Source organism: Sarcophilus harrisii, chromosome 4 (genome assembly GCF_902635505.1).
Source record: "Sarcophilus harrisii chromosome 4, mSarHar1.11, whole genome shotgun sequence".
NCBI lineage: Eukaryota > Metazoa > Chordata > Mammalia > Dasyuromorphia > Dasyuridae > Sarcophilus > Sarcophilus harrisii.
Genome location: NC_045429.1, coordinates 189,061,735 through 189,089,361, shown reverse-complemented (window position 1 = coordinate 189,089,361; position 27,627 = coordinate 189,061,735). Strand labels below are relative to the sequence as shown.

Here is a 27,627-nt window from a genome sequence, read left to right as displayed (position 1 = left end):
CAAAGAATCAATCTCTTATTCTTCCTGTCCTAAACTAAGGCTGACATGTAAAGTAAACTAATAAAGATAAAGATTTTAGGTAATCTGACAGTGTCTGCTATGATCCTTTGGGATTTGTGAGGCAAGTAGAACCCATTCATTACTTTTTGTCCATCTTCTAATATTGGGTGGAAGACCATTCATAGTTCTTTAGTTGTTCATATAAATAAAACCTGTTGGGTGGATTTTGATTATGGGAATACAGAAAAATGCTTCTTTTAAATGAATTCTGGAATTGACCCAGGAAAAAAGCAGTTATTTTCAGAACTGGTTTCTAGTCACTATGGTTTCCATTTTTTTTTTTCCATCTAGAGACTTTATTCTTTCAAAAAACAAAATCAGAAGTTTCTAGCTTGAAGATCAGCAATTAAAGATTTTACAATAAACCACAGTTATAGGTTGCTTGATAATTAAATATAGACTCTAAATGTTTTGTTTATTCACTTAATGCATATTCATAGAATGTCTGTCTTTCAGGTTCAAAGATATTCAAAGGTTTGTTAAAAGGCAAATAATGTTAATTGTACTCTAGGGTCTTAGAAAATTGGGAGGTGCTGATCTAATTGTTTCAAGAGTTCTACCAAAGACTCTATACTCTGATATTTTTGAATGTTAGTAATTTAACTTAGATATATATAAACATCTCCAAAATTAAGTCATACCTCTAAAAAAAGAAGTCAAGTTGACTTTTATTTGTCTGAACATATGAAGACCAGAGGTGTATTCTTTATATTAGGTAGTAGAACAATAAGTAAGTCATGTGTGTGCAATAGATTTGCTTATAGTTTACAACCAATATTTCAAGGGCAAAGAAAAAATATGGCAGTAAAATAAGAAACACTAAAATGTTTTACCTTGTGGGTGATATAGAGGCAATGATGAAATGAGATTGACCATCATCATACTTTTTATCTGTTGACTGAACTTTGATTCCCTTTACATTTAATATTACTGTTCCCTTATCCATGGAAATGGAAAATATATCTGACTGAAAAGTAAAAAGAGAAGTTTAAGTATTGAGTCTAGCTATGGAAAAGATTTATGAGTTATGTAATTAAAAAAGTATTATTAAAACATTTGGATCACAAGAAAACTGAATGCAAAATAAAGGACATTTTATTTTTCTGTTGACTTCCATGATAAAATTGGAGCCAGATTTCCATGAGGAAAAAATTAATTCTGCCAACTGAAAATTTTTGGTGAAGAAGGAGTTAAGGTAATGGCCAGCTTCATGTCATAGTGGAAACTATAGTCACCATTAAGCAGTTCTCTTTTTCCTTGTAAAATTTGCCAAACTCTGGGTTTTCTACCTATTGTCAACCTTTCATTTATATTTCCCCAGAGACCATAATTCTAAGGCCATGGTCACCTAGGAGAAGATGAATAGACATTCATCTGTGAGTCAATGCAAAAAATGTATCTTCATGTACAATTGGGTGTTTATAGCTTTCAAGAAGCTTTCCTCTTTGTTGCTGATCTGACCATGACATATTCCAGGCTATGATTTTGTTCTGTGATTCATCCCCTATTTCTTTTGATGCTATGTTCAGGACTTCATTTTAGTGGTCTAATTCAGACTCCCTTGTGTTACTGTCACCTTTCTTCCAGAGCCATCATCTTTAGGTTTTTGATTTCAGCTTAGTAATACTAGCCTCAGTTTCTAATTCTATCCTTTGCTTAGCAGTTTGGTTTGGGTATTCTTGGTCTTGCACCCAAATTTAGGCATAGATGTCTAAGCTGTGTCTTTTGAAACATAGGAATTTTCCCTGTGCCTAAGAAGTCCCTAATACTTAACAATCATCCAGGAATTTTGCTCCCTTTCTGTTTTTGTTTTTTTGTAATACTTATAATTGTAATAATAAATAAAATACTGAGATTTTACTTTTGAGCTGCCATATAATATATAGATTAATCTAAGACTTTGATGCCTCTGGTTAAGCTGAATAAGTTTTTTGTATATTTTTTACCAATTCTTTACACACAAAATTTGAGCAGCAGCATAGTTCAGTGGAAAGAACATTGGAATTGGTGTTGGGAGACTGGTTTTGGAGCCAGCCCACTCCAATTTTGTGATCACGAGTGAGGCAGTTAATTTACTCTACATTTCAGTTTTTCTCATTTGTAATTCAGGGATACTAATTATACTTTCTATCTTATTGTGAGGGAAGTGCTTCATGAAACCTAAAGAGCCATACACTTGTAAGTTTTGATTTTTCCTGTTGCTACGGACATTATGGAATAAAATTAAGTGATTTGCCCAGAGTCATAAAACTAAATGTCTGAAATAGAATTAGAAGTTGTATCTTCCTGACTCTATCCAGTGTCCTTAGTTGTCTTTGTTAGTCCCTTTGGGGCCACATAGACAAAAGGTAAAGGGGAGGACTTGAATCCAGTTTTTTCTGAGGCTTTCTTCAGGCCATGCTGCGTCTGGAATTCCCACAAGAGGCATTCATAGACAATGTAGTTCTGTGCTGACAGTTTGCTGTCACACAGATTTGAATATACTCCAGGTCAAATCACATCTCCTAAGATATAATAAATGTAAGTAATAATCTTCTGATATGATTTGGTTAGCCTATGGTGTGGGTGCTGCCTTCTAACATTAATAGGATAAAGTAGTTCTGCTGTAACAGATATGTTTTTCCTTGGCTTTCAAAACATTTAATATTTATTCTTTAGAACATTATGAAAAAAACAGAAGAAAGGAAAGAGTGAATCAGAGATAAGACTCAGCTTGCTCTCTCTTTATTACGTTAGTCCTATCAACTCCTACTGAGTCTTCAGTGGAAGCTGCTTTCTGGAACAAAGAAGATTCTACCAATTGTGATGTACAAAGGCCTTATCTCAGTAGAACTCACATAAAGTGCTTCTGGTCAAATTTTTCTTGTCCATAGATAGGATATTTTTATATTGAACTCGCTGGGGATGCTGCATATATAGGGGATGTACATGAGAACTGAATCAACCCTACTTCCTCAATAAGCTTTGTGTACACTGAAGCCTCAATTAATGAATCTCACTCAGTGGAGAAACCCCACTGAGCAACCTGCAGCTTTTGTACTATTGTTCTGTTGCAGAAATAAAATATTTCCTTAAGTTAAGTTCTAATGTTCTATAGCAGGCTTGGGAACATCTGTGCATTCCTTTTGATTTCTTCTAAGCTATAGCATACATCGTCTTGCTCTTGATATGCATTGTAGAATTGCTGTATTTAGTTCACATTTTGTATGTATTGTATGTACTTTCTGAAACTAGGCAGGATATCTATCCATTCATTTAAACACAAACACCTTAGATTTAAAATTAATTTGAATTTATTACTAGCTTGAAGTTATTTTTATTTTGGAATCAATGTGACAATTAGGATATGGAATATCCCCTGATGTCCTTTAAAAGCAAATACTCACCCCTGCAGCATAATAGAGTAGTAGTCCATTGGGCTGCAGTGTCCGGAAATTAAAACCTCCTTCAAAGGCATCGAAGAAAGATATTTTCTGGCTTGAAGCAATGAAACCCTGTCCATTGAAATATGCTCTGCGGGATATCTGCGTGCCAATTAAAGAATACACATAGGGCATGCTGTAGTTTTAAAACAATTAGGAAATGCTAAAACAAATGCTACTTTAAAAAAATTTTTAAATCTATATATGGTGATTTTCATGTGAAAAAATTCCCATTTTCCCTAGTCAGCTTACAATGACATTTAGACATATTCATAGCCTGTCAAAAAAGCCTTTGAGCAAAAATAGTTATATAAGCTGCTTAATTAAAATGCTTCCCTGGGTCCTGGAAGAAATGTGACCTTGATGCGAAGACAGGTTTTGCCAAATAAAGATTACAGGCTATAGAAGGATATAATCTATTTTTCATTAAATATAGTAAATGGAGTATATAGAAATGAAAGAGGCCTGCCAGCAATATGAATCTCGTGTACAATATGTCAAAACATTCAGAAAAGGCCAGTCTGCAACACTGAGTAACTTAAGAAATTAATTTGTTGTTTCTTTTCTTTCTCTCACATTTTCTTAATTTTCTCTTGCTAATCGTCAATTAATCAACAAGCATTTATTAATTACTATCTATTAGTGCTGTGTTAAACACCTGGGGAAAAAAAGAAAACAAATTAAAACTCTCCTTGCTGTCAAGAAGTTCGGATCCAATGGGAGAGATGACATTTTTTTAGACCTAGTCCTATATGAGACACTAGAAGGGGGACATACTGTTTGGATTAGATAGATTTAAATGTTCAGATAAATTGAACTAGATTTTCTGCTGGTTTTGCCAGATATTTTTTTTCCCCTAATTGTGTTGAGGAAACATAACCCAAAGAGAAGATATTGGAAAGGGAAGGAGCAGGATTTGAACAAACAGGAAAAGATATTGTAGAGGTTATTGTGATATATTGGGATATAACCTTGGGTCTAATAGCACAATGCCCATTTTTTGGGTAATACTCACTGGGGTTAGGGATTCAGTGACTGCAATCTGGAAAGTCTATGTAAAATTTTTTTGGCCTTCTTTTTGTATCAGAGAAGAAGTCTGAATTATTATGCTATTAAATGATAAAATATTTTGGTATCATCCAATACTATAGATATGTCATGCATTTCTGAGTCTCTGAACTTTTTTCTGTGTTGTCTGCTGACCTTTGCATATTAATTGCAAATTCCACAAAACTCCCCCCAATTTCCATTTAATTTCTCGTGCCAACCTTTGCCATTTCAAAATACGAAATAGGGAAAATTGTGTTGTGGAAGGGGTAACTATATATCATGAATGCATGGGACTGACATTGTTGATTGATGGTTAGGTCTCAGTTCTTAAGTCTTCCAGAATATAGGCCTCTTAATCTGTTGGATAATTTAACTATGCATGGAGGTAAGCTCACCCCTTTTGAGAAGCCTATATGATTTTTCCCATTCTACTGGAACAACTAATATTGCAGAAATTTTCTTTTTCTTGAAAACAAAAGGACTCTTCTAGTGTTAGTATGTCCAGTGACTTGGATTTAGATGACATACATTTTTTCCTTTTTTTCCTGATTTATGAGTATTTATTTTCTCTCCTGTATCCCATTGTGAGGAGAGGGAAGTCATGACAAATATGGATAGTCAGATTGTATGCTGAAAATGACTGGAATATGAAAAGAAGTACTCCCAGGGTACATTTTTACTCTGGGAATTTTAAAACTAGAACTTTATAATCATGTCAAAGACTACAGTATTTTGAAGTGTTGATTTGTGTCTAATCCTTCTTGTTGCCTGGAAGCATTCTAAGTTAGAGATGTGACAGGTTTTGAAGATAATTGACTGTAAGACATCACATACATCTGATGCTAAGTTTTATCAATTGTTTTCAGGAATATTTGCAGCTATTCCGATCTCACCAATTCAACTGAATTTTATCACATTCAAAATAAAAGGCATGTCAAATCATAAATGTATGTATTCAACAACTTAAATGTTATATAGCTGCTATGTGCAAGGTATTGTGCTATATTTTGTAAGGATGACTGTCTTAAGAAACTTGCTAGTGTAATCGAGTAAGTATGTTTATAGGTATGCACATTGTCACTGTATGTCAGCTCTACTTAAAAATTTATTCTAGAAACAAAATTCATTTGCTTCAGATAGAATCAGGCTACATTCAATCTTGTGAATGGAAGGAATAGGGCTTACAAATGAATAGGTCTAGATGTGATGCTTCCAAAAGTATAAGAATAGGAGGAAGAGTAGCTTTCCCAAACTAATTATTTGAAATAACCTCTCATACTTACCTCATTCTTTTGAAAAGGAAAACAAGCAAAACAAATGATTTCCAAGGTTTTGTTAGGCTCAATGATTCTATTTCTAGCTAGGAAAGCCAACTATTATTAGTAGCAGGGAACTCAGAATTTATATACTTTTTCAGAGGAGGTAGACTCTGAAGATTTACAAATGCACTTGTCCTATAAATTAGTGATTTTAACTTCTTTCTGGCATATTGATTGATACTTACAAGTGAGTCTTCTGGGCAGCCATAACCTACTCCTAATGTTTCTGGCTGCTCCAATAAATTGAAATCCTTCTTTTGGAACTGGAAACCCTTCATGCAGCCCCTGAAGTTAACATCTAATGGAAGGTGTACTTTTATATTACTGCAAAAAAGAAAATCAGCTTATAATTCAATTATTCTAATTTAAATATTGCATAAAACATTCAGGACATAGATGTACTATTGAAAAGGACAGGATTTCTTAAATGACATAATTCTTACCTATCTTTCAGTAAAGTAAATATGTTTATAAAACTAATTCTAAGCTCTAGAAAGAATTTGAAGTAACTTTAATCTTCAGGCTATGTGTCATTTGATCATCTACACCAATCTTGAGTTTGAATAGAACTTTAAATATAGAACTTAAAATATAATTTAAAATTTTAAATTAATCTAAAGTTACATAATATTGTTACTTTACAAACTCATAGCCAATGTTGAACTCATAGACTCCCATAGACCATCTTGACTTTATGTTTCTTTCAGGGGCATCACCATTCGCCCAATCACTGATCATGGAAATTTTATCTTCCACCTATCCTATCACTCTTATCTTTCAATGCCTCTCTAAATATTAATGTGATACAATTATCTGAAATAACAACTAAAAAAAGCAATAATAGGCTGTCTTAAAAAGAGAGAGTTAAGAATAAAATAAGTGATAGCTTTGTTATATTTTCCCCTGATAAGATCATGTCTGAAATATTTCAAAGGAGGGCCAAAAGGACAGTGTGAACACTACTAACCATGTTATATCAAAATTGGTTGAAAAAATTAGGGATGTTTTAGCCTAGTGAATGTCATTGGAAAGGTTGTGAGGTAGAGGACAGAATTAGACTTTGTTTGAACCTTGACGGGCAGAACTAGGGACAAGGAAACAAACAATAGAGAGGAAGATTTTAATTTTATGTAAGGAAAAACTTTCTAACAATTAGAGTTCTTTCATGGAATGAGCATCTCAGGTGGATTTTTCGTGTCCTGGAGGTTTCAAATGGCAGCCATGATATCACTTGTTAATAGTATAGAGGGATTTCTACTTAAATGTAGATAGAACCAGTTGACTCCTGGGGTCTCTTCCAACTGTGATGTATAAAATGTTCAAGAGACATAGTTTCTGGATAATTAATCATTTTATTACTCAAATTAGCAGATAATTAATAAAAAGAACCAGTGGCATTCTTAAAGGCCAAAGAACCCTTATGGAACCCATTCAACACTTATACACTCTTGGAAGAATGAATGTGTCCAGTAAACTCTGATTGGTTTACAATTAATGAGAAGAATACATATTATAATGAGAGGGGAACCTATTCTAATGAGGGATTGGGGGATGGTGACCCTGATCACTCTTACTCTTACACCACCCCTAGCCTCAATCTAGACAAAGAAAATCCTCTCCCCCAAATGGAGAGTAGAGCACAATGGGCCAGAATTCACCTTAGATTAATTTTTTTGGTAAGATTTTCTAGTTCGTTGGTCAGTAACTCTACCTATATAAGATGGTCTAGGTAGGGTATAGTTTGGAAAAGTTCTGGGATCTCCCAAATAATTTATTATTTAATAATAATTTCTCTTACAACCCTGTGATTTGAGCACACACACATCTGTATATGGATTATTAAAGAACATCATAGATCACTAATTAAAGAAGGTCTATTAATATCAGATTTTAGAAGCTCACAAGAAAACCTATTTCTAGGTTTTTTTTTTTTAGAAGACATGCTAAGCTACTTTCAGTAGTTCTTTTTGCATATGTCAGTATTTCTGAAATGGTGTCAGGGCAGGTGTCCTAGACCAGGGTTTCTTAATCTTTTTCTACTTGTGACTCCTTTTCACCCAAGTAATTTTTACATGACTCTGGGCATATAGGTATATAAAATAGGTATACAAATCAAACATTTATTGATATAATCATAATTCCCACATTCAATTGCAAGATCCCATATGAGTTCATAACCTATAGGTTAAGAAATTGGATCCTAGACTGTAGTGCCATATTAAGCAATGTCAGCAAACATTTAAACATGTATCAAGACATACCATGTGAGGTATAGGTAGTATAAAGACAAATGTTGGGGCAGCTAGATGGTGCAGTGGATAGAGCACCAGTTCTGAAGTCAGGAGGACCTGAGTTCAAATACAGCCTCAGACACTTAACCCTTCCTGGCTGTGTGACCCTGGGCAAGTCACTTAACCCGAATTGCCTCAGGGGGGAAAAAAGAAATAACGATAAATGTCTCTCTTCTCAAGGAATTTGCATTCTTTTGGGAGTAAAAACATGCACATAAATGAATAAATACATACAAAACAGATACAAGGTATTTTAGGGAGTTATGGCACTAACAGTTAGGGGTGAGAGAAAGGTTTTCATCTAGAAGCTACTGATTGAGCTGAGTTTTTTAAAGAAAGAGAGAAATGAGGAATACAATCAAGGCATCGAAGATGGCCCTAGTAAAGACTTAGAGATGAGAGAACTGTGTGCAAGGAACGGTTAGAAGGTCAGTTGGATTTTATACTAAAAGAAGGGGAATAGTGTTTAAATGTTTGCCTAAAAACTCAAGCAGGCAAGTGATCACATGGAGGGAAGAAGAAGTGACCCAAGGACACTCTCACAGTCTCTCTTTAGAACTTTGGAATCTGTTGCATGACATAGGAGACACTGGCACAGATCTGCCCACATTCAGAGGATCCTGTGCTCTATAAGCAAAGCAGAATCACAATAGCTCAAAAGAAATGTGAGATGCACAAACTTAGAAACATTTCCCCTCCAAATATTCATATGGACTATTTGCTCCAGACCAATGGTAGAGCCTTCCAAATTTTTATTGGTCAGATCAGCCACAGTTGCATACAATGTACTTTGACTCCAATGATACTGATATCATTTTGATTTTTAAGAGTGAAGGACAATAACAAACCAGAAAGTTAGACTCTGGCGAGATTGTGAAAGGCTTTAAAAATTAAACAAAGGAGTTTATATTAGATTCTACATAAATAAAGAGCCCCTGGACTTGACTGAGTAGGAGAGTTCCATCAGAACCTAAGGAAAATCACCTTGGTATCTATAGGAGACTTGAGAATGCAGGGAGACCAATAAGGAGGCTACTGTAATAGCCCAGGTGATAGATGATCTATACTATAAATCAGTTGGTGTTTTGCCTAGTATATGAATAGATACTGATTTAATCACAAAACTCACCTGGATTGTAACACTTCTGGAGGAGCTCCTCCAATGTATATATCTGTAAAAGGTATTTTCATTTTTTCATTATCCATGCTTTTCACATGCCGTCTGTCAACTACCAAAATCATTTTTTTATCATTGTGGTAAATGATTGAAATCTGAAAGGAATAACAGCACAGTCAAGGCCAATTTAGGAAATTGGTAGATCAGAAATGAAGTAGTTTGTTTAAGTATTTGTACCCAGGCTGGGAAATCTTTATCAGTCCCCCAAAGCTAAAACCTGTTTCTTTCAGATTACCTTCCATGTAGTAGGTATATATCTGGAATACACCTAGTTATTCATGAATTGCCTTCTCCATTTGAATGTAAGCTCCCTAAGGGCAGGGATCTGTTTTTTCCTTTCTTAGTAGACCCACCACTTAACTTAGTACTTGGCCCTAAGTGGTGCAGTGGATAGAGTTCCTCTTCAAATCTGACCGGACATTTACTAGCTGTATGATTTATCCTTGTTTGCCTCAGTTTTCTCATCTGTAAAATGAGCTGAAGAAGGAAACGGCAAACCACTCCAGTATCTTTGTTAAGAAATCACAAATAAATTCATGACATCAGGTGATACTGGACAACTTTGTAAGCATTTAATAAATACTTGTTAACTGACTGATAGTCAGTTAACAGGTACATATAAGCAGATGAAGGTGCATATAATGCATTTCTACCACAAGTATGCTATCTTCTCTATGCTGCTTCTGAGTCATGAGTTTGTTCACTGGAAAATGGGCATAATAAGGTCTCTAGGCAGACTGAAGATGGTTGGTGAGGTGCTGGAAAACTATTCTCCCCTCTGGGCCCTCGATGACAGCTGTAAGCTGTTTGCATCTTGGTTGCATAGTAACCATCACTTGTGATTTAGTAATTATTCTCTAAGCCAGCAAAATTGCTATTGCCTTCCTCTTTTATTAAAAACAGAACTCTGGAAATGAAAAGGAATGACATTCCCTAACTGCAAGTTTTCCCTAAAGCTGACTGAATTTGAAAACCCTCATTTTTACCTTTCAGGGACTCCATTAAAACATATAATTCTAAGACAGTTTATAGTGAAGACAGAGCTGGTCTTAATAACTGTCCTCCCCTGGGAGATATTATGATACACATGTATTATACATATTTGTGTATTTAATAAACACTATTATTTACATGCAACTATGTGCCAGGCATTGTGCTAGGTACTGGGCATACAAAGATTAAAAAAAAAGAAAAAAGATATTATCTCTATTCTCAAACAGCTTAAGCTTGATTGATTGATTGATTGTTTTGATGAATTATATTTAGAGCTGTCACAAGCCCTTTAATCAACAAGACATTTTTGAATATGTCAATAATGCATTTTTTATGAAAGCTATCAATCCTTATTTAGGAACTAGTGTGTTGGCATTGGATAAAAGGTGAATGATCTACTTTGTGCCTTAATGAAATAGTCCATTCCATTTCATTAGTAGGAAAAGCTGTTTATGGGGACAGATGTTTCAAGCAATGAATCATTTTGATTCATTTGATTAATTCAGAATTAGGTCTTCAATTATTGGTACCTCGTGGTATTTTGCATCATTAATTGGCGCTTTCTTCTGGGAGTCTTCAAGATGCACAGGGCCATTGCTGAACCCAAAATCATAAAATACATTCAGGTAGCCATTTCTCATCTCCAGGCTGAAAAATGTACTCTGTGGACACAAGACAATATTGACGAATCAGATGATGGACTTCTATAGGAACATAAATCATAGCAAGTCCTTATATGTAAAATTACTTCTACCAAAACATCTGTGAAACAACAGCTATTTCTTAACTTAATATGATCTTTCTTCAAATGCCAATGTATTGTACTAGTCAAAACTACTATCTGTTCTTGTATTCATCACTCTACTTAATGAGTCCATGGGAAAAGTTTTGAAGCTTAATTAGATTAGATAGATCATTTTCATTTCCTGAAAACTGAGTAAATTGAAGTCTATGAACTTAACTGCTTTGTTTATTCCAATAATGTATGAGAATCATCATAGAATCACAGAATGGTAGAGTTAGAAGTAGTCTCACAACTCATGTAGTAGTCTCACCCGAATCTACAAGGGCCTCCCACTGAAAAATATTCACCATATAATCACTTATTCTTTCCCAGAAGATCTTTAATTAGGAGGAACCTCCTGAGGCAACTCATTACACTTTTGTATAGCTCTAATTGTAAAAAAAAATTTTTTTCTCCTAGCTGTCAAGCATAAATTAGCCATTTTAATTTTTTTTAAAATTTCTGTTCTCTGGGAGGCTAACAACACATCTAAATTCCATTTTTTCATGACATCCCTTTAAGTACTAGGAGATAACCAGCAATTCTCATCCTTCACATTTTTTTTGTCTATAGATTATGCATCCATGATCCCTTTAATCAGTTTTGTGTGAAATCTTCTCAAGGCCCTTTACCAACCAGATTACATTTTTTTGGCTTGTAACTTATCAATGTGTATGCTAAAACATGGTGACCAGAACTGAACAAAATACAAAGACCATATTAAACCAGCAGAGCATATGGCCCCTTTCACTTACTTGTTCCTAGAAGCAATGCCTTTAAACATAAATGGAATTCACATCATCATTTTTTGGTTATAACATTATATTGCTGCCTTATTTTGAGTTTTCAGTCCACTAAAGCTTGCCACTGTCTAATCATGTCTTCCCATGTTGTATTTCTGAACATAATTTTTAAAACTTAAATTATATTAGACAATGTGACATCCATAAAAATAAAATGAGAACTATTGAAATCAATGTACACTGAAAAGAACCTTAAAACCAAAAAATGAAAAAAAAATTACTGTCATTGACAGTAAATTCTATACAGAAAGAAAAAAAGAATATAAAAAAGTGACAGAGAATTAAGAATAAAATGATTCCTAAATTCTATTTGTAATCTCCCAGTGTGTTATTAAATGGTTTAAAATCGAATTTGTCTTTAAACTTACATATTGCATTGAGACACTGAATTTACAATAATAACCACAATATTATTGTAAATTTTGGCCACATATGTTCTAATAACATCATTTTGTGTCAGTTAAACTTCTTCTTTACTATGCAACTATACTGGAGATGTTTTATATTAAAATTAGGAAATAGCAAGATTCAAGTAAATGTGTAAAGCCATGGAATTATGACATAGTTCCTATTTCCAAAGAATCAAAATATAGTGGCCATCAGAGGCTTCTTTAGAAATACTGAAAGGTATTGTAATCCTCTTGTTCAAATTTTGCTAGAACCTGGAACACAGGAGGGTCTTAATAAATGCTTACTAATAGATTGACAATGTTGATATTACTTGAGGTCCTATTCTCATATTTTGTTATTTTTCATTTTTCCACTCATTCAACACTTTGTTTTAGCTGCATAGAAGAATTAAGAGAATATCATCAAATTATAGCCAACTATATAATGCATGGTCCATTTGTTTCAAAGAACCAACTTATTTGGTCTTATTGCTACCTTAAAAATAATTCAACTTTTTCTTCAAAAGTTGAAATGCAATCTGATGACAAAGTATGCTTCTCCAAGGGGAATTCTTTAGTTATATCCATGTGAACTGAAGAAAACATAAAAATAGAGATGGCATTATTAAAATGCAGAATTGTTACTCACCCCATTCACCATGAGGAGCACCAAACCATTGGCTGTTGGTGTTCTAACTTCAATGTCAAAACGTGTTACTTGTCCAAATTTTCCTCTTCTTGTGATATCCCTTACCACTGCATAACTTGAACCATCAAAGAAATAACTGGCAGCCCGACTTTGAGTGAAGGCCAGTTTATCCCTGAAATAGTAATGTAAAAAAGCAAAATGAATAAGATTACATGTATTTTTTGTTCTACTCAGGGGAGATGCTAACTATTCAATCTGGTACCTTTTCTTAATGATCCTCACAACATCTTGGTGGGGGACCACTATTTCCATTGGAGTAAAAAGGAAGAAAAGTTAGGAAAATGACTTGTCCAAACAGAGTGTTTTGTCCAGGCCCATACACTAGGAGAGTATTAGAATATTAGCGTTTCAAGTTTCACTGTAGGGTTGTTTCCTTCTTAGTCATGTGACATACAAAACATTTTAAAGACATAATTTCTGGGTAATTAAAAATTTTATTAATTTTTGATGGGGAGTAATTAATAAAAGAATGATCATTTGGGTAGCTCTCATAAACCAATGATAGATCATGGAGGCCTATTGACATATATGCCTTTGGAAAACTGGGTGTTCCTGACAGATGGTGATCAATTCTGATTGGTTGCCAATGAATGAGAATGAATATTATAATGAAAGATGTGGGGATATGACTTTGATATGTCATTCTTACTTCCATTCTTACTTCTTCAGCCTTGTACAATCTAGACAAATGTTCTATTCCCCTGTCCAAGCTGGAGTAGAATACAGAGGATCAGAATTCACTCAGATTAAATTCTTTTTACTCTTTAATCAGAATTAATGTTCAATTGTTGGGTGGGGGCTGAACAAGACTGAAGAGAATGTTAAAATCCAATCTCATTATCAATCCTTTACTTCAGGGACTGATTTGACCTAATAGAGAATGATGAAATAGGAAGGGATAAAAACCTTAGTCCTAATTCAATAAGAAAGAAATAATAATTTCTCTCACTTCACAAAACTATAGGACCACATACTTAGAGCTGGAAGTTGTAGAGTATTTCTTGTCCTGCTCTCTCGATTTGCTCTGTGTACACAGGAAGAAAAACTTAAGGAGACGATATGACCTACTATGCTAGTTCAAAACTAGCTTTCATGAAGGAGATTGGATATAATAAACCTCTGTTTATACCTGACCTCTCTTAGACTATTCTGTAGTTGTGCAGGACTTCCTATACTCTTAACCATATCTTACCTTGCACTGGGTATTGATTTTGAAGGGTCCATGTTGTAGATGTGCTTAAAATTATATAAACTGATCACCTCATTATTCAAAGTAGCCAACTCCAGATAACCAATGAAACCGGGCAGATTCAAACTAGCAGGAAGCTGTGTTGTAGAGAAAAGGGATATAAAAAACACACACATAGACACACAAAACAAGATCTCCAATGCACAGGGATTGTGGACTTAATGACAGGGTCTCAGGGCCTTTAGGACTAACAAAAACCCTAGAATAGAGATGATTGAGTAAAATGACTTAATATTTTAATTGATTTGAACATTTAGATTGTAGGAATGTTGTGTAATCCCCAAACATCTAGTCAAAAGTGAAAAATTCTGTGAAGCCTGTATATACTTAGATATCACAAAACAGCCAATTTCTCAGATCTGGAGAGCAGAGATGATTTAATTAAATTTTTTTGGTCTTGTGTCCTCAGGGCTAAACAGTCTTTAGCACATATTAAGTGTTTAATAATTGCTTATTGATTGATTGATTCTTAGATATTTCCTCTAAGTCCCACCTGGGAAGTATGAGCAGTCAGTTAAAATTTTTATTTGGCTCTCCTGGATGGAAATGATACTTAATTATTTAATACTTAGGGAGTTGGAAGGCAATTACCAGCAGAACTATTAAGGGCAGATGAGGAAAGGTTGTTTGCTCTGTGTGGTGCTGTTGAAAAGTTTTTTATTCTTTAAAAAGCAAATTACCAGCTAGTCTAATGTCATCAGTAACATAGAACAAAAGTGATAAGTTGAGAAGGAAGACTTACAATGTTGCAATAAAGCATTTATTTCATTTTGATCAAATAAACATTTATTTAAAGTCATTGTGTTAGATCTTAGGAATATAAAGAAGCTAAAGATCTTTACTAAAATTGCTTATAGCCTAATGGGGTGTTGGTAGGTGAAAGAAATGATATGTATACAAGTATGTATGATATAAGAGAATATGTGCTAAAGGCAAACAAGATCTGTACAAAGTGTTTTGAGATAATTTGAGGAGAAAGAGATTTCTTTCCTCTGTGTGTGTTTTGGGGGTGTGTGTAAGTGTGTGTGAGGGAGAAGGTAAGGGTGTGATTAGGGAAGACTTCATGGAACAGGTGGTACCTGAACTAGATTTGTATCCAAGTGGGACAGTAGATAGAATTGTGTCTAGAGTTAGGAAAACACATATTTCTGAGTTCAAATCCCATCTAAGACATTTAGAAGCTGTGTGACCCCACTCAAGTTTTCTGTATACCTCAGTTTACTCATATGTAAAATGAACTGGAGAAGGAAATAGCAAATCCCTCCAGCATCTTTGCCAAGAAAACTCCAAATGAAGTCATTGATGAATCAGACATGACTGAAACTACTGAACAGCAGCAGCAGTAACAAAATTCTTGTCCTTGTGGAACACAAGGTCTAGTCAAGGGATATACAGAAATATGGCTCAAATTCATAATGATATGAGAACCACTAATCCACACATGAAGGCCTACAGGCCATATGTTAATTTAATATATATATATATATATATATATTTTTTTTTTATGTACATGCTATCTTTCCTATGGGATATAAGCCCCTTGAAGGCAGGGCCTGCTTAATTTTTGATTTTGTATTTCTAATGCCTATTATATAGGAGAGTAGATACTTAATAAATACTTATCACTTAATTGATGAATTGATTGATCAGCTTAATGGGAATATCTTTTTGACACTATATAACTGTTTCTAAGTCCATATTTATCAAGGACAAGTTTTCAAATTTAACTTGGTCTGCTCAGTGAATTTACTTTCCAAAAGTGAACGTTCTGTATCGTTAACTAACTTCCCCATTCTTGGACCATGTATTTATTTCTTTGATAAGTCTCACAGGGCACTTTAGAGTCTTGTTATTTGTTTATATTCTTTAAAAGTTATATTTATCTGTGTGTATGTTCTTTTTACTATATGCTTCCTCTAGTACCTAGGTCAGGGTATTGCATAAAGTAGCTGTTTAATACATATTTAATGAATAAATGAATTCATATTCCTCATTAGTAAGTGGGTATTTTAATTATGAATTAGTCTTTGGTGGCCTGGTTATGATGAATCAATCCCCTAGAGTCTTATAATCCCTAGAAAAACTGAGTGCAGAATTTGCTAAGCTAAGCACAAGATTGTGATGTTGCTAACAAGATATAGCCTAGTTTAAAAAACTAGTTTATTTGGCCCAGGCCAAACTAGACAGTCTTGTTGCTATCACACATATTATTTCATCACCTATGGAGGCACCTGAGTAAGAATAAGTAGAATTTCAAATTTTACATTGTTGGCAAAGAATGGAATCATTAATAATGGGTTGAAAGTTTGGCATATTAGTGGCAAAATAAATAAAAATGAAACAGATTTCTAGATGCCACATTCAGTGTCCTCGTCACTAAACTAAAGTACCTCTTTTTGGGAGTTTCAGACCTGTGATTTCATGGTTGGGGAGCTTTCCAATGAGGAACTAAATGTAAATTGGCAGTCTTTATTATTTTATAGTCTTAGAGAGAGGTCTGAGGACAATAAGAGCTTAAGTGCCTTGCTCCTTATGTATTAGTCATGAATCTGATCATTTCATCCTTGAGGCTGGTTTGCTGGACACTGACTCTTAAGCTTCTAATGACTTTTTGACTTTGTATTTCTAATGCCTATTATATAGGAAAGTAGATACTTGATAAATACTTATCACTTAACTGATTAATTGATTGATCAGTTTAATGGGAACTTTTTTTTGACACTATATAACTGTCTTCTAAGTCCATATTTACCAAGGACAAATTTTCAACTTTAACTTGGTCTGCTTCTAATGAAAATTAGGGTCACCTTGTAACTGAATTATTCTAAACCTGAGAGGCTTGTAAGAAAAATTGCTTAAGAATTAAAATTTACTTGTAAGAAAAATACCTTTAGCCAAATATTCAGTAGTTACAATTTGTCTTACCTTAAAATTTGGTGGCACTCCTCCAACATAAAAGACAGTGTCCTCTGGACTCAAATCTAGGAGGGAGTCATCGCCAGAGACTTCTCCTTTCTTGATAAACTTTTCTTCAGCTGTGCTAGTTAGGCTTGGAACTGTTAGGAATATTTTCCCATGTTTTCCTACCCTGTTTAGATAAATTCAGTTTGATTAAAAAAAGTTATCAGGCACCTACTATGTGTCATCTATTGTACTAGGCCCAAGATAGGAAGATTTAAAAAAACAACAAAAACCAAAAAGTAGTTCATGCCCTCAAAGAACGGTTTACATTTATTGACCAAATAGAAACTATGAAAGGCTCTCTCTTCCTTATGTAAAATGTTCTTAGCAGATATTTTCCTTTTTGTTAAAAGGCAATGGTTAAATTTTATAGTAATAATAAAAATCCACAAGCTCCAGAAATCAGTTAAAGGAAGAAAAGATATCTTGTCTTGGAATAAATTCATGGTTTTTATTAGCTAAGATCTAATAACTAGGAAGCATCCTAATTGGAGGTGATTTCTCTTAAAATTTTTTTTTCTTAGAAGAAAAAAAATGAAGAAAGCAAAAATTGGGATGAATAAAAGAATGCAAGAAAATATTTATACAGGAAGAGAAAAAGTGTACAAGATACAAATAGAAAAAAAAAGTTCTTGATAATTTTCTTTTTCTTCCTGTATGTGTTTTATGTATATATATTTATATATCTATCTATCTATCTATCTCTCTATCTATCCATCCATCCAGGTAGATCTCCATTCATGAAAATAACGAATCCTGTAGACACATTTTGCACAACATATTTCTATTGGGTTGGAACCAATGATTGTATTTTAAATTATTATAACTTCAGATAGTGGCTACTTCAAGGGATTTATTATTTGCAAGAGTTAGGACTTCTTGATCTTCTATGGTTTCAGTTGTATTCTATTCTTCATAATTCCATTTGAGACTTTCTTGAATAAGATACTGGAGTGGTTTGTCATTTTCTTTTTGAGCTCATTTTACAGATGTGATTTGCCCAGAGTCACACAATAATGTGTGTCTGAAACTGTATTTGAACTCAGATCTTTCTGACTCTAGGTCTGATGCTCTATCCACTGTGTTACCTAGATGCCAATCAGGATATAAATATCTCTCTATCATCTGTCTACTCTATCTTAAAATATCATTAGAGACAGGGTCTTATAGGATAAGGTTGTATCTGTATATATTTATATACTCATATGTTTTACTATAAACAAGAAAAAAAAATAAAATTTTGGTATACTACTGTGCTGTAGAAATGATGAGCAGGTTAATTTTAGAAAAACATAGAAAACTTTGCATGAAATAACAAAAAGTGAAATGAGCAGAACCAAGAAAATGTTATATCTAGTAACAATACTGTTCAAAGAATAACTATGAATTGTTAAGCTATTCTAATACTCAGATCAATACAAAGGACCTATGAAGGAAGATGCTATCTACTTTCAGAGAATGAACTGATAAATAGAAGTATGTAAAGTATGTTTTTATTATCTTTAATATCTTTATCTATATTCACACATCTATATATCATATCTATATTTATCTATATCTGTCAAATGGTGGTCTTTTCTCATATGGAGTGGGAAGGGAGAGAGACAATTCAGAATATAAAATGTAACAAAAAATTAAATTAAAAAAAAGAAAAAGAGAGGCTTCTGATAAGATTTGCAAAACAACCTATATCAGCCATTCATGGTTACCTTTCAATTTTGACAATACTGAAGTGGGCTGGCCAAGTGCTGACTGGTTTAGAGTCTAGAGGAATCTCCACTTCCTTGTTTCCCAGATTATAAATGTATACCAGGTTATCATTTTTGATTGCAAGACCCATATAATCACTTTTTGCCTGAAACAAGAACAAGGCTATTAATGGAATAGTAACAAATCATTTTTTCTGTCTTTTAAAATTCATATTCCAATGCAGGATTGCCAATGCAGGCAGTGTTTAGATTTGTGTGTGAGCAGTCTACCTTGTTCATGTAGGTTTATTTGGCTATATTGGAATTGGCTCCAGCCTGCTGATAGCACCATGGGAATAGAACTGAGTGACTGCAGATGTGTTTCAATTTAATTCTGAACAGCAGTATGCTGGAATTGTTTAGTTGATTAAGGGAGCTAGTGCTGATTGATAGCATAACTCAAGACACTTTCATACAGTATTTCGTGGTAATATAATATCAACAAACAGAGGCTGTTTTAAAGATCTGTGCTTCTGAAAGGTTTATTTGAAACTCCCAGAGCTAGCAGTTAAAAGTTCATGTAAAGTGACCCCCCAAAAAAAACCATACACTGAAAAGCAATTACTTGTCTTTGAATCGCAAATTGGGTCTTTGTCACTAAGTTCACAGTCATTTTGAATGAATCCATTCCAGGGTAGAAATTTTGTATGTTTGGAGATATTGCCTTAGGATAATAGAAAAAGAACTGGAAGGTAACTTGCAGGTTATCTAATTATGGAATCAGAGATAATGGATTTAGAAGTAGAAGTAATCATGGAGGTGGAATCCAAACTTCCAAGTTCTATAGAAAGGAAAATGGAAGTCTAGAAAGTCAGGTAACTTTGCCAATGTCATAGAAGGTCATACTTCCCCAAGGTAAGGGACAGAACTAGAATATGAGTCCAGGACTCCTATCTCTAAATCCAGGGTACTTTATATAATGTTCCAGAAAAAGAGTTTAAAAAATTTAAACCTTTCTGTTATATGCTTTATCTTAAGTTAAAATAAAACTTGATTATGCTTACATTTTTGCTTCCAAGATATAAGATAAATCTATCTGCATTCTCATTCTTCACTGCTGATTTTGCTGGAGGTTTCATGTACAGGCTCATGGAAGTAAAGGCTTTTAAGTCATCCACGCTAGTTTTGGTGTTGACTTCAACTGCTGACTGACCATCAAACATCATGGAGACTTGAATCTAGAAACAGAAAATATTGTCCCATGTTAGATATTGAGTATATGGTAAGAATTATGCTCTGGGGAAATTAGTATATTGATCACTGTTTTTTTTTCTCATCCCTTCTTCCTTGTCTCCATCTTTGGTCATTAGATTCAATTCAAATCAATTCAGCAAACATTTATTGAGTGTTCAATATTTGCAAAGTGAAAGGTGCTGCAGATGATGCAAAAATTAGTAAGATAAGACCCATATTCTCAAGGAATTTGCAATCTATAGTAGTTAAGTGTATAGATAGTTATAATGTAATGTAGGGACAGGAACTGGTGATTTGTGATTTCATTTATTTAGGGAACTGTCAGATGAAGAAACTGGTCAACCAGTTCAGCTCATTATCTTTTCTCCAACTTCAAATCTTAGAGTTGACTAGGACACTGAGAGGTTGTGATTCATCACATAGGTTGTATGTGTCAGGTATACAGTAGTTTCAAAAAATCTTAGTACAATTTTTCTATTAAAGCTTAAAACTGAAAAAAAACTTTGCAATATCATAAATATATATATAATTATATGTATGCATTATATATTTATATATTTGTAATAAATATATTTATAAATACCACATATTTCTGTATAATACAAATGAAATATATCATGCATATAAATATATAATTAAATTTATTTATATAAGTATATATTTGATATCTAAATATATGTATTTCTTCAATCCTGAATTCAGCCAAATTATTGGTTGAATAAGCATAAAATATAGTTATATTTTAGTCATATATTTATATATTACAATTTATATATATCATATGTTTATATATAACAAATATATATGTTTACACACACTTTTTGGGAGGAACTGTAATCTTACTGTTGTGGGTAACTTCCAGTGTAGAAACCCCCTCTGCTAATGCAGATCAGTGATTTATCTGTAATTTTCATATTCTAGAGTTTCCTGGGGCACTTAGAGGTTAAGTGACTTTTCTAGAGTCACATAACTCCTGTATGTTAGGAACATATTTTTCTGGATGTCAAAGCTATTTATTCTCCATGCAATTGTGTTATATGAAATAACTAGGGGGATGATTTTGGAAAAATGTGGGGAGACCTATATGAACTGATGCAAAGTGGAGGGGGTAGAACCAGGAAAACAGTGTAAAAAATAATAGCAATATTATAACAATAATCAACTGTGAAAGATCTAGCAATAGATTATTGCATTTGTTCAATTGTTCAAGACAATTCCAAAGGCCTCATGAAGAAAAATGCTGTCTGTCTCTAGAGAGAGAACTGAAGAACTTTGAGTGCAAACTGAGGTATATTTCTCACTTTATTTTTCTTGCTTTTTTATATAATTAATATGGAAATGTTTTATATGATATCATGTATATAATTTATATCATGTTACTTGTCTTTTCAGTGGGTGGGGAAGGGATGGGTGAGAAGGAACGAATTTAGAACTTAAAGTTGAAAAAATTAAAAAAAATAATGTTAAAAATAAAAGCACAATCAAATTAATGAATTGGGTGCTTTCTAATATTAGTTTTCCCTTCAAATGATGCTGAGATTTTCCTAATTTATGGTTCATATGAGATTATGCAGCCCTAAGAACTGAAGCTAGAAAGTGATCTAAGGTCTTGAAGTTAAAATTTTTGCTTTCAGGATCACAAGGCACCCACTTCTCTCTTCCAGTGTTTTACCTTGCTAGCTACACTCCTGGTCTGTGCAATGAGCTCTCTGATCCTCCGAATGCTGTCTGAAACGTTGCTTGCAGACCTCTTCTGCTCCACTGTACGCAGCTGATCCAGGAGCTGGGGGACGACTTCAGTCAAATTTCTTACTGAAATTAACAGAAAACAAAGACTAGCTATAAATGTCTTGATATCATCTAAATTTTCAGGAAGTTAGATGTATAAATAGACAGATAGACAGAAAGATAGCTAGCTAGACTGGTAGTACACTAAACAATTACTTTGTACCCAAGCATTGTACTGCAACCAAATGAGGAGATTCAGTTTTAGTGAAATATCAGGAAGAGAAAAAAAAAATCAGATACTTTTCATCAGAAGACAAAATAAACTGGAAAGCTAAGCTTATGATCAATATCCATCAAAGGATGCTATTAAGTATTCCGGTCTCTATAAAGTATGAGACAGATTTTCTTAGAATAAAAACGCCTAGAATATAAAATCAATCTTCTGCAAGAAGCCTTTTTCAGTCCTCCTTCCAGTAGATTATTTACTATATAATCTACTGATTATCTACAACAGTAAAAGTCTTAGTATAGTTTCAAACTTTTATAACTTTGGTAATGAACTAAACTAGAAAAATGTCATAGTACAATATATAGAAAAATTTACCTCAAAACTAGGAAGAATTGAATTCAAGTCTTGTCATAAGACAAACTGGGGTCAAACTTTAATAGCTTAAAACTGCACTAAGATTTGCAATATCTTGTATGTCTCATTCAAGGACTGAACTTGTGATTTCTTTAGAATGGAGGGGAAAACTTCCTCTACTAATGAAGGCTGCAACTCATAATACTCTGGGTTAAGTGATTGCCCAGAGTTACAGCTACATCCAGAGAAAGAACACTGGGAATTGAATGTGGACTGCTTGCATTTTTGTTTTTCTTCCCAGGTTATTTTTACCTTCTGAATCCAATTTTTCTGGTGCAACAAGAGAACTACACGGATCTGTACATATATTGTATTTAAAATATACTTTAATATGTTTAATATGTTTGAGACTGCCTGCCATCATAGGGATGGGGTAGAAAGAAGGAACAGAAGTGAGTGCAAGGGACAATGTTGAAAAACTACCCATGCATATGTTCTGTCAATAAAAAGATATAATAAAAAATAAAATAAACCAGCATATCCATCTCAGTATGCAAATTTGCTTTCATCTTTAATAAAACAATTATATATACCAAACAATTATTTTAAAATGCATTTTTATGATTTATTATCAGTAAATGTTTGATTTGTGTCCTTATACCTAGAATCACATAAAAATTTCTTGGGTGAAAAAGAGTTGTGAGTGGAAAAAGTTTAAGAAGCCCTGCTTCACAGAAGGGAAGTAATTTTCCCAATGTCACCTTGTTTGTAAGTGGCAGAGCAAGAATTTGAATACAATTCTTCAGATTTCAAATCCTCCACTCCTCTCTCCACTGTACTACATTGCCAAATACATAAATATAATGGCTAACTCCAATACCTAATCAGATATGAGAATATTCTGTATAATACCTGCAGCTCTAGCAGAGTCTACTGCAGTGTTGTAGGCCGAAGAATCAAAATGGTGAAGACTCTGTGACCAGTTGGTTAGATTGTTCATCATTGGGGTGGTTTCTCGGCCTACCACCATGGTCGTCTTCTCAGCTTCTGCAATGATTCGCTTTGAGTGATCCAGACGCTGCTCTGCATCCCCTAATTTTTCAGATCATAAAGAGTGATTTGCTTTTTAGAGAAACTGAACCTTTAGTTATAATATATACAAATTCATTTATTGAATAGAGGAATAATCTACTATTGAGACTATTAGTCTTCTAGACGAATAGACTATTGAGTTAAACTTCAATATTTAAATGCTATTTGACAGTTTTAGCTCATTTAAAACAGACATTTGTGCTATTAATCTCCAAAGATAAAATGTACATTATGATCCTGAAACCCTTAATAAGGTGTTATGTTCTCTTGACAAGGTTAACAATTTTGTCATGGTTGATTCCTCTTCATCAAGGTTAATTAACACTGATCAAGTCTTTGTTCTGGTATTGCTGATGTTTCCTTGATAAAGAATATTTCCATTGAACTTTTGATACCACATTCAAGATGATTAATTGATTCACAATTAGTTTATATACCTTTGAACTTGAACTTTAAAGGGAAGAGCAGAAATAGACTAGCTAGGACTTCCAGAGGGCTAAGGACAAAGTCTACAAATGAAGATTAACTCAGTTCCCTAGAACAGAAACTCATGCATCTGTGAAGTTCTCTAGCAAAGGAAGTAGCCACTAAGATGATATCTTTGCATCTTTAGAACAGCAAAGAACCAGCTTGGTTCAGGCTGGGAACAACAGGTTTCCTAACCAGCAGTGGTAGAACGGAATATGTTCATGTTTTTGGATTCAGCCTTTTGTGATTTAGAGAGTCCCTTCCTGGACAATGCAGATAAGGCCAGCATTGAACCTGAGTAGAATCAAAGTGAAGGAGCAAACCTGTACTTTTGCTTTGTACTGAGACTGTTAGTTAGGAAGCGTGTTAGGACATCTAAGTGTTTTCTCCTCCTGCGTGGTAAATGGTCAACACCAAGGTAATACTATGTCAGTAGGACTACATAAATTTTAGGATAAGATGAGAATCAATGAAGAAAGACAAAAAATTATATTGACTATTTATATTGTCAATTATATTGACACATAAGTTAAAAAAAACTCCAAAATTGAACATCACATTGTTCTTTTACTAATTTATTAGATCTAGAAATAAATTTACAAAGAATCTACCAATTTCTTTGTATTAAAAATCATAAAGGAAATACCAGGGGTAATATGCTCCTAATGTTTTAATACTATGAATGTTCGAAAAAAAGGAAATCCAAATTACACTTTTTACATTGTTCTTAGGTGAGTTTTTTTAATAACCCCTCCCCCCTTTTTAAATGGGAATTGATTTAGTTCTTTCTTCTCCCTACTACTATCTCATCTTCCATTTTTCTCTTGTAATATATGAAATTTGAAATGGAGTTGTAACCCTTTCAGTGCAGAGAAATGCGTTCCCTAAGAAAACATTATAGTCTCAGTTCAAGCAAAACAAATGCCAGGGTTTTTATTATGGCTCTGTGACTTCAACTACACAATGTTAACATGATAAGAATTGGAATGTGGAGTGTTACAGAGATTTCTATGAGCAGTTAAGGTCAAAGAAATGATGACCAAGTTTGGGCATTAGGTATGAGCTCCACAGAGGCTGCTACTTCCTCAAATGTTTTAAGTACTTATTACAATGTTGTGTTTCATGTCAATTCAGTGGTTAATGTGGTAAACAAAAAGATAAGCCTTGCTTTTACCCATGTCTCTTACCTTTCTCTGCTGCTTGAAGTTTCTTAATAGCTTCATCTAGCCTGCTTTTCAGAAAAGTCTTTCGAGCTTGGGCTCCATCCACACGCTGGCTGGTATCAGCCACAGCCTGTTCGTTGCCTATGGATAAAATGGAGAAAAAATTCTGGAGCTCAGATAACCTAATTCAATTGAAAGCAATGACAACTACTATCAAATCACTACCAAACCTTGCTCTTCTGTTTCTGTGTCATCTGTGATAACTTATTTTTCATATGGCTTTTTAAAGGTAGAAATATGTAAAGAATTTAGAACACACCAATTTGTTGTGACATGAATTATTCCCTGGGGGGACTACATCGATGTAAAAAGGACTTTGATTGTATGTACACAGTCAAACATTAGTTCTGAGAATATCTCTACCTTAAATTTTGATCATTTAATCAGAATGGTCAGTGTAGAGCCAGGGGTCCTCAAACTTTTAAAATAGGGGGCCAGTTCACTGTCCCTCAGGACTGTTGGAGGGCCAGACTATAGTAAAAACAAAAAACTTTGTTTTGTGGGCCTTTAAATAAAGAAACTTCATAGCCCTGGGTGAGGGGGATAAATGTCCTCAGCTGCTGCATCTGGCCCGTGGGCCGTAGTTTGAGGATCCCTGGGACTCTAGACTGTGATACAATTGGAGAAGATCTGGGATGTATCAGGTGTTGACAAATAGCAAATATTCTATAAATAGAATACATTTTTTGATTTAAGCATATTAGTACAAACTTTTGGTTATAAGTTGGAAATTGGTAAAATTTTATTTGTACTTTCCATACATTTTTTTAATATTTATAGACAACTACCACATTCCCTACTGAATCTTCTTTCCTTTAGTCTAAATACACCAAATTCCTCCAGATAATTTTTACATGTCATAGACTCAAGAACCTTCATTCACTGTCCTGTTTGCCCTGCTCTGGATACTCCACTTTATCACCTACGATAGGGATAAGGACTGAATTTGTGATTTCATTAGAATAGAGGGAAAAACTTCCTCTACTAATGGAGGCTGTAATTCACAATACTCTGGATTAAGTGATTTGCCCAGAGTTATAGATCCCACTTTTATCTTCTGACAAGACTTGAATTCAGTTCTTCCTAGCTTTAAGGTCAATTTTTTATATATTGTACCATGACAGCTCTCTAGTTTATTACCAAAGTCCCAGGCAGAACTATACCATTGTTAACATTCAACAAAATATATCTTCTTTATAGCTTTATGTCCCTTTTCTCATCCTGAATGCCCCCTGAAACATCCCTTTGCTATTAAATAATTTAATTTAAGCTCCTTAAGAATATGGACTTTTATTTTTTTTTTATCCCCTAAAACACAGCCTAGTAATAGCCTGGTACATCACAAATGTTTCTTGAATGAATGAATGCTTACTTAGCCATGTCACTTAGCAAAAATTATAATTTGTATTTTACTTTTATTGTTCCCATTTTGGGTGGTGCTGAGTATTTCTTAGATTATTAGGAATTTCTTAATAAATACTATTCAGAAATGTTGCTTAATTTCATTGTCAACTAATTTAAGCAAACATTAATTAAACACTCATACACAGTATGCTGGGCCAGATGCAGAGCATAATAAGTCCAGATGTATAATTTTTGTTTCCAGATAAACTTTCATTTCCTTTACCTATTTCTGTTGTCAAAGGGATCTGCTTAGGCACAGAACTAGAGAAGAATTGGATCAACAAAGTATTTGAAGACTTAGAGAGATGATGAAGAGGATTATTCTCACTGGACACTTATGAAAGAAAACAATTCTGAGGAAAATGGGCCTTTATCAATATTCTTTTAAGTTGTATATATCATAGTGAATAAGAAAATTGTTATACTATTTACCTACTTGATGGAAATCAAGGAAATACAAATTGGACACAGAGAATTATGATACTGTCATATTAGTTTTTCAGTCAATTGAAGGTCAGAAAGTAACAAATATTAAACATTCTGCTAATTATAATAAGAAAACTAGCATTGGATTTTTAAATATTTTATTTAGGCACAACTTTTCAGGAAGTGTGTGAAGTGAGGTACAGCTGTGAATTTTCTCCTCCATCTCCCACCCCTACCAAAATGAGGAGGGATTTGAAGAGGCAAGTCAATGGGATAGGGTTACAAGCCCTATTGTATAAAAGGGCATATATCATTGCTACAGTGAGAATTCTCTGGGTATGGAGCATGGGATCCTAAAGAAATATCCTATCTTTAGTGTATAAGAAGTTATTCCCATGAACTTCAATGACACATTGTTGAAAAGAAAAAAAATACTTTGGCAAAGTCTGTTTTCCATATAAACAAAGAGCAATAAAACCGTTTTAAGAAATTATAGCAAAAACTTTCATGTCCCCCAGTTAATTTCAATTGATTATGGTCTTCAAACCATGGAG

At 33.7% G+C, this 27,627-nt stretch overlaps 1 protein-coding gene across 2 annotated transcripts in view; it reads right to left on the bottom strand.

Moving 5' to 3' along the window:
• The window catches only part of LAMA4 (laminin subunit alpha 4), a 170,702-nt gene that overhangs the window by 20,857 nt on the left and 122,218 nt on the right, over positions 1-27,627 (bottom strand). For both annotated transcript variants that reach the window (XM_031964386.1, XM_031964387.1), the window contains exons 16-28: positions 25,208-25,324; positions 23,373-23,552; positions 21,822-21,961; positions 19,960-20,133; positions 18,917-19,062; positions 17,172-17,334; positions 14,190-14,323; positions 12,938-13,109; positions 10,843-10,974; positions 9,272-9,414; positions 6,037-6,175; positions 3,447-3,584; positions 894-1,027 (exon numbers count right to left, since the gene is read on the bottom strand). In XM_031964386.1, coding sequence (XP_031820246.1) covers positions 894-1,027; positions 3,447-3,584; positions 6,037-6,175; positions 9,272-9,414; positions 10,843-10,974; positions 12,938-13,109; positions 14,190-14,323; positions 17,172-17,334; positions 18,917-19,062; positions 19,960-20,133; positions 21,822-21,961; positions 23,373-23,552; positions 25,208-25,324 — 1,912 coding nt within the window. The remainder of the gene's footprint in view (positions 1-893; positions 1,028-3,446; positions 3,585-6,036; positions 6,176-9,271; positions 9,415-10,842; positions 10,975-12,937; positions 13,110-14,189; positions 14,324-17,171; positions 17,335-18,916; positions 19,063-19,959; positions 20,134-21,821; positions 21,962-23,372; positions 23,553-25,207; positions 25,325-27,627) is intronic.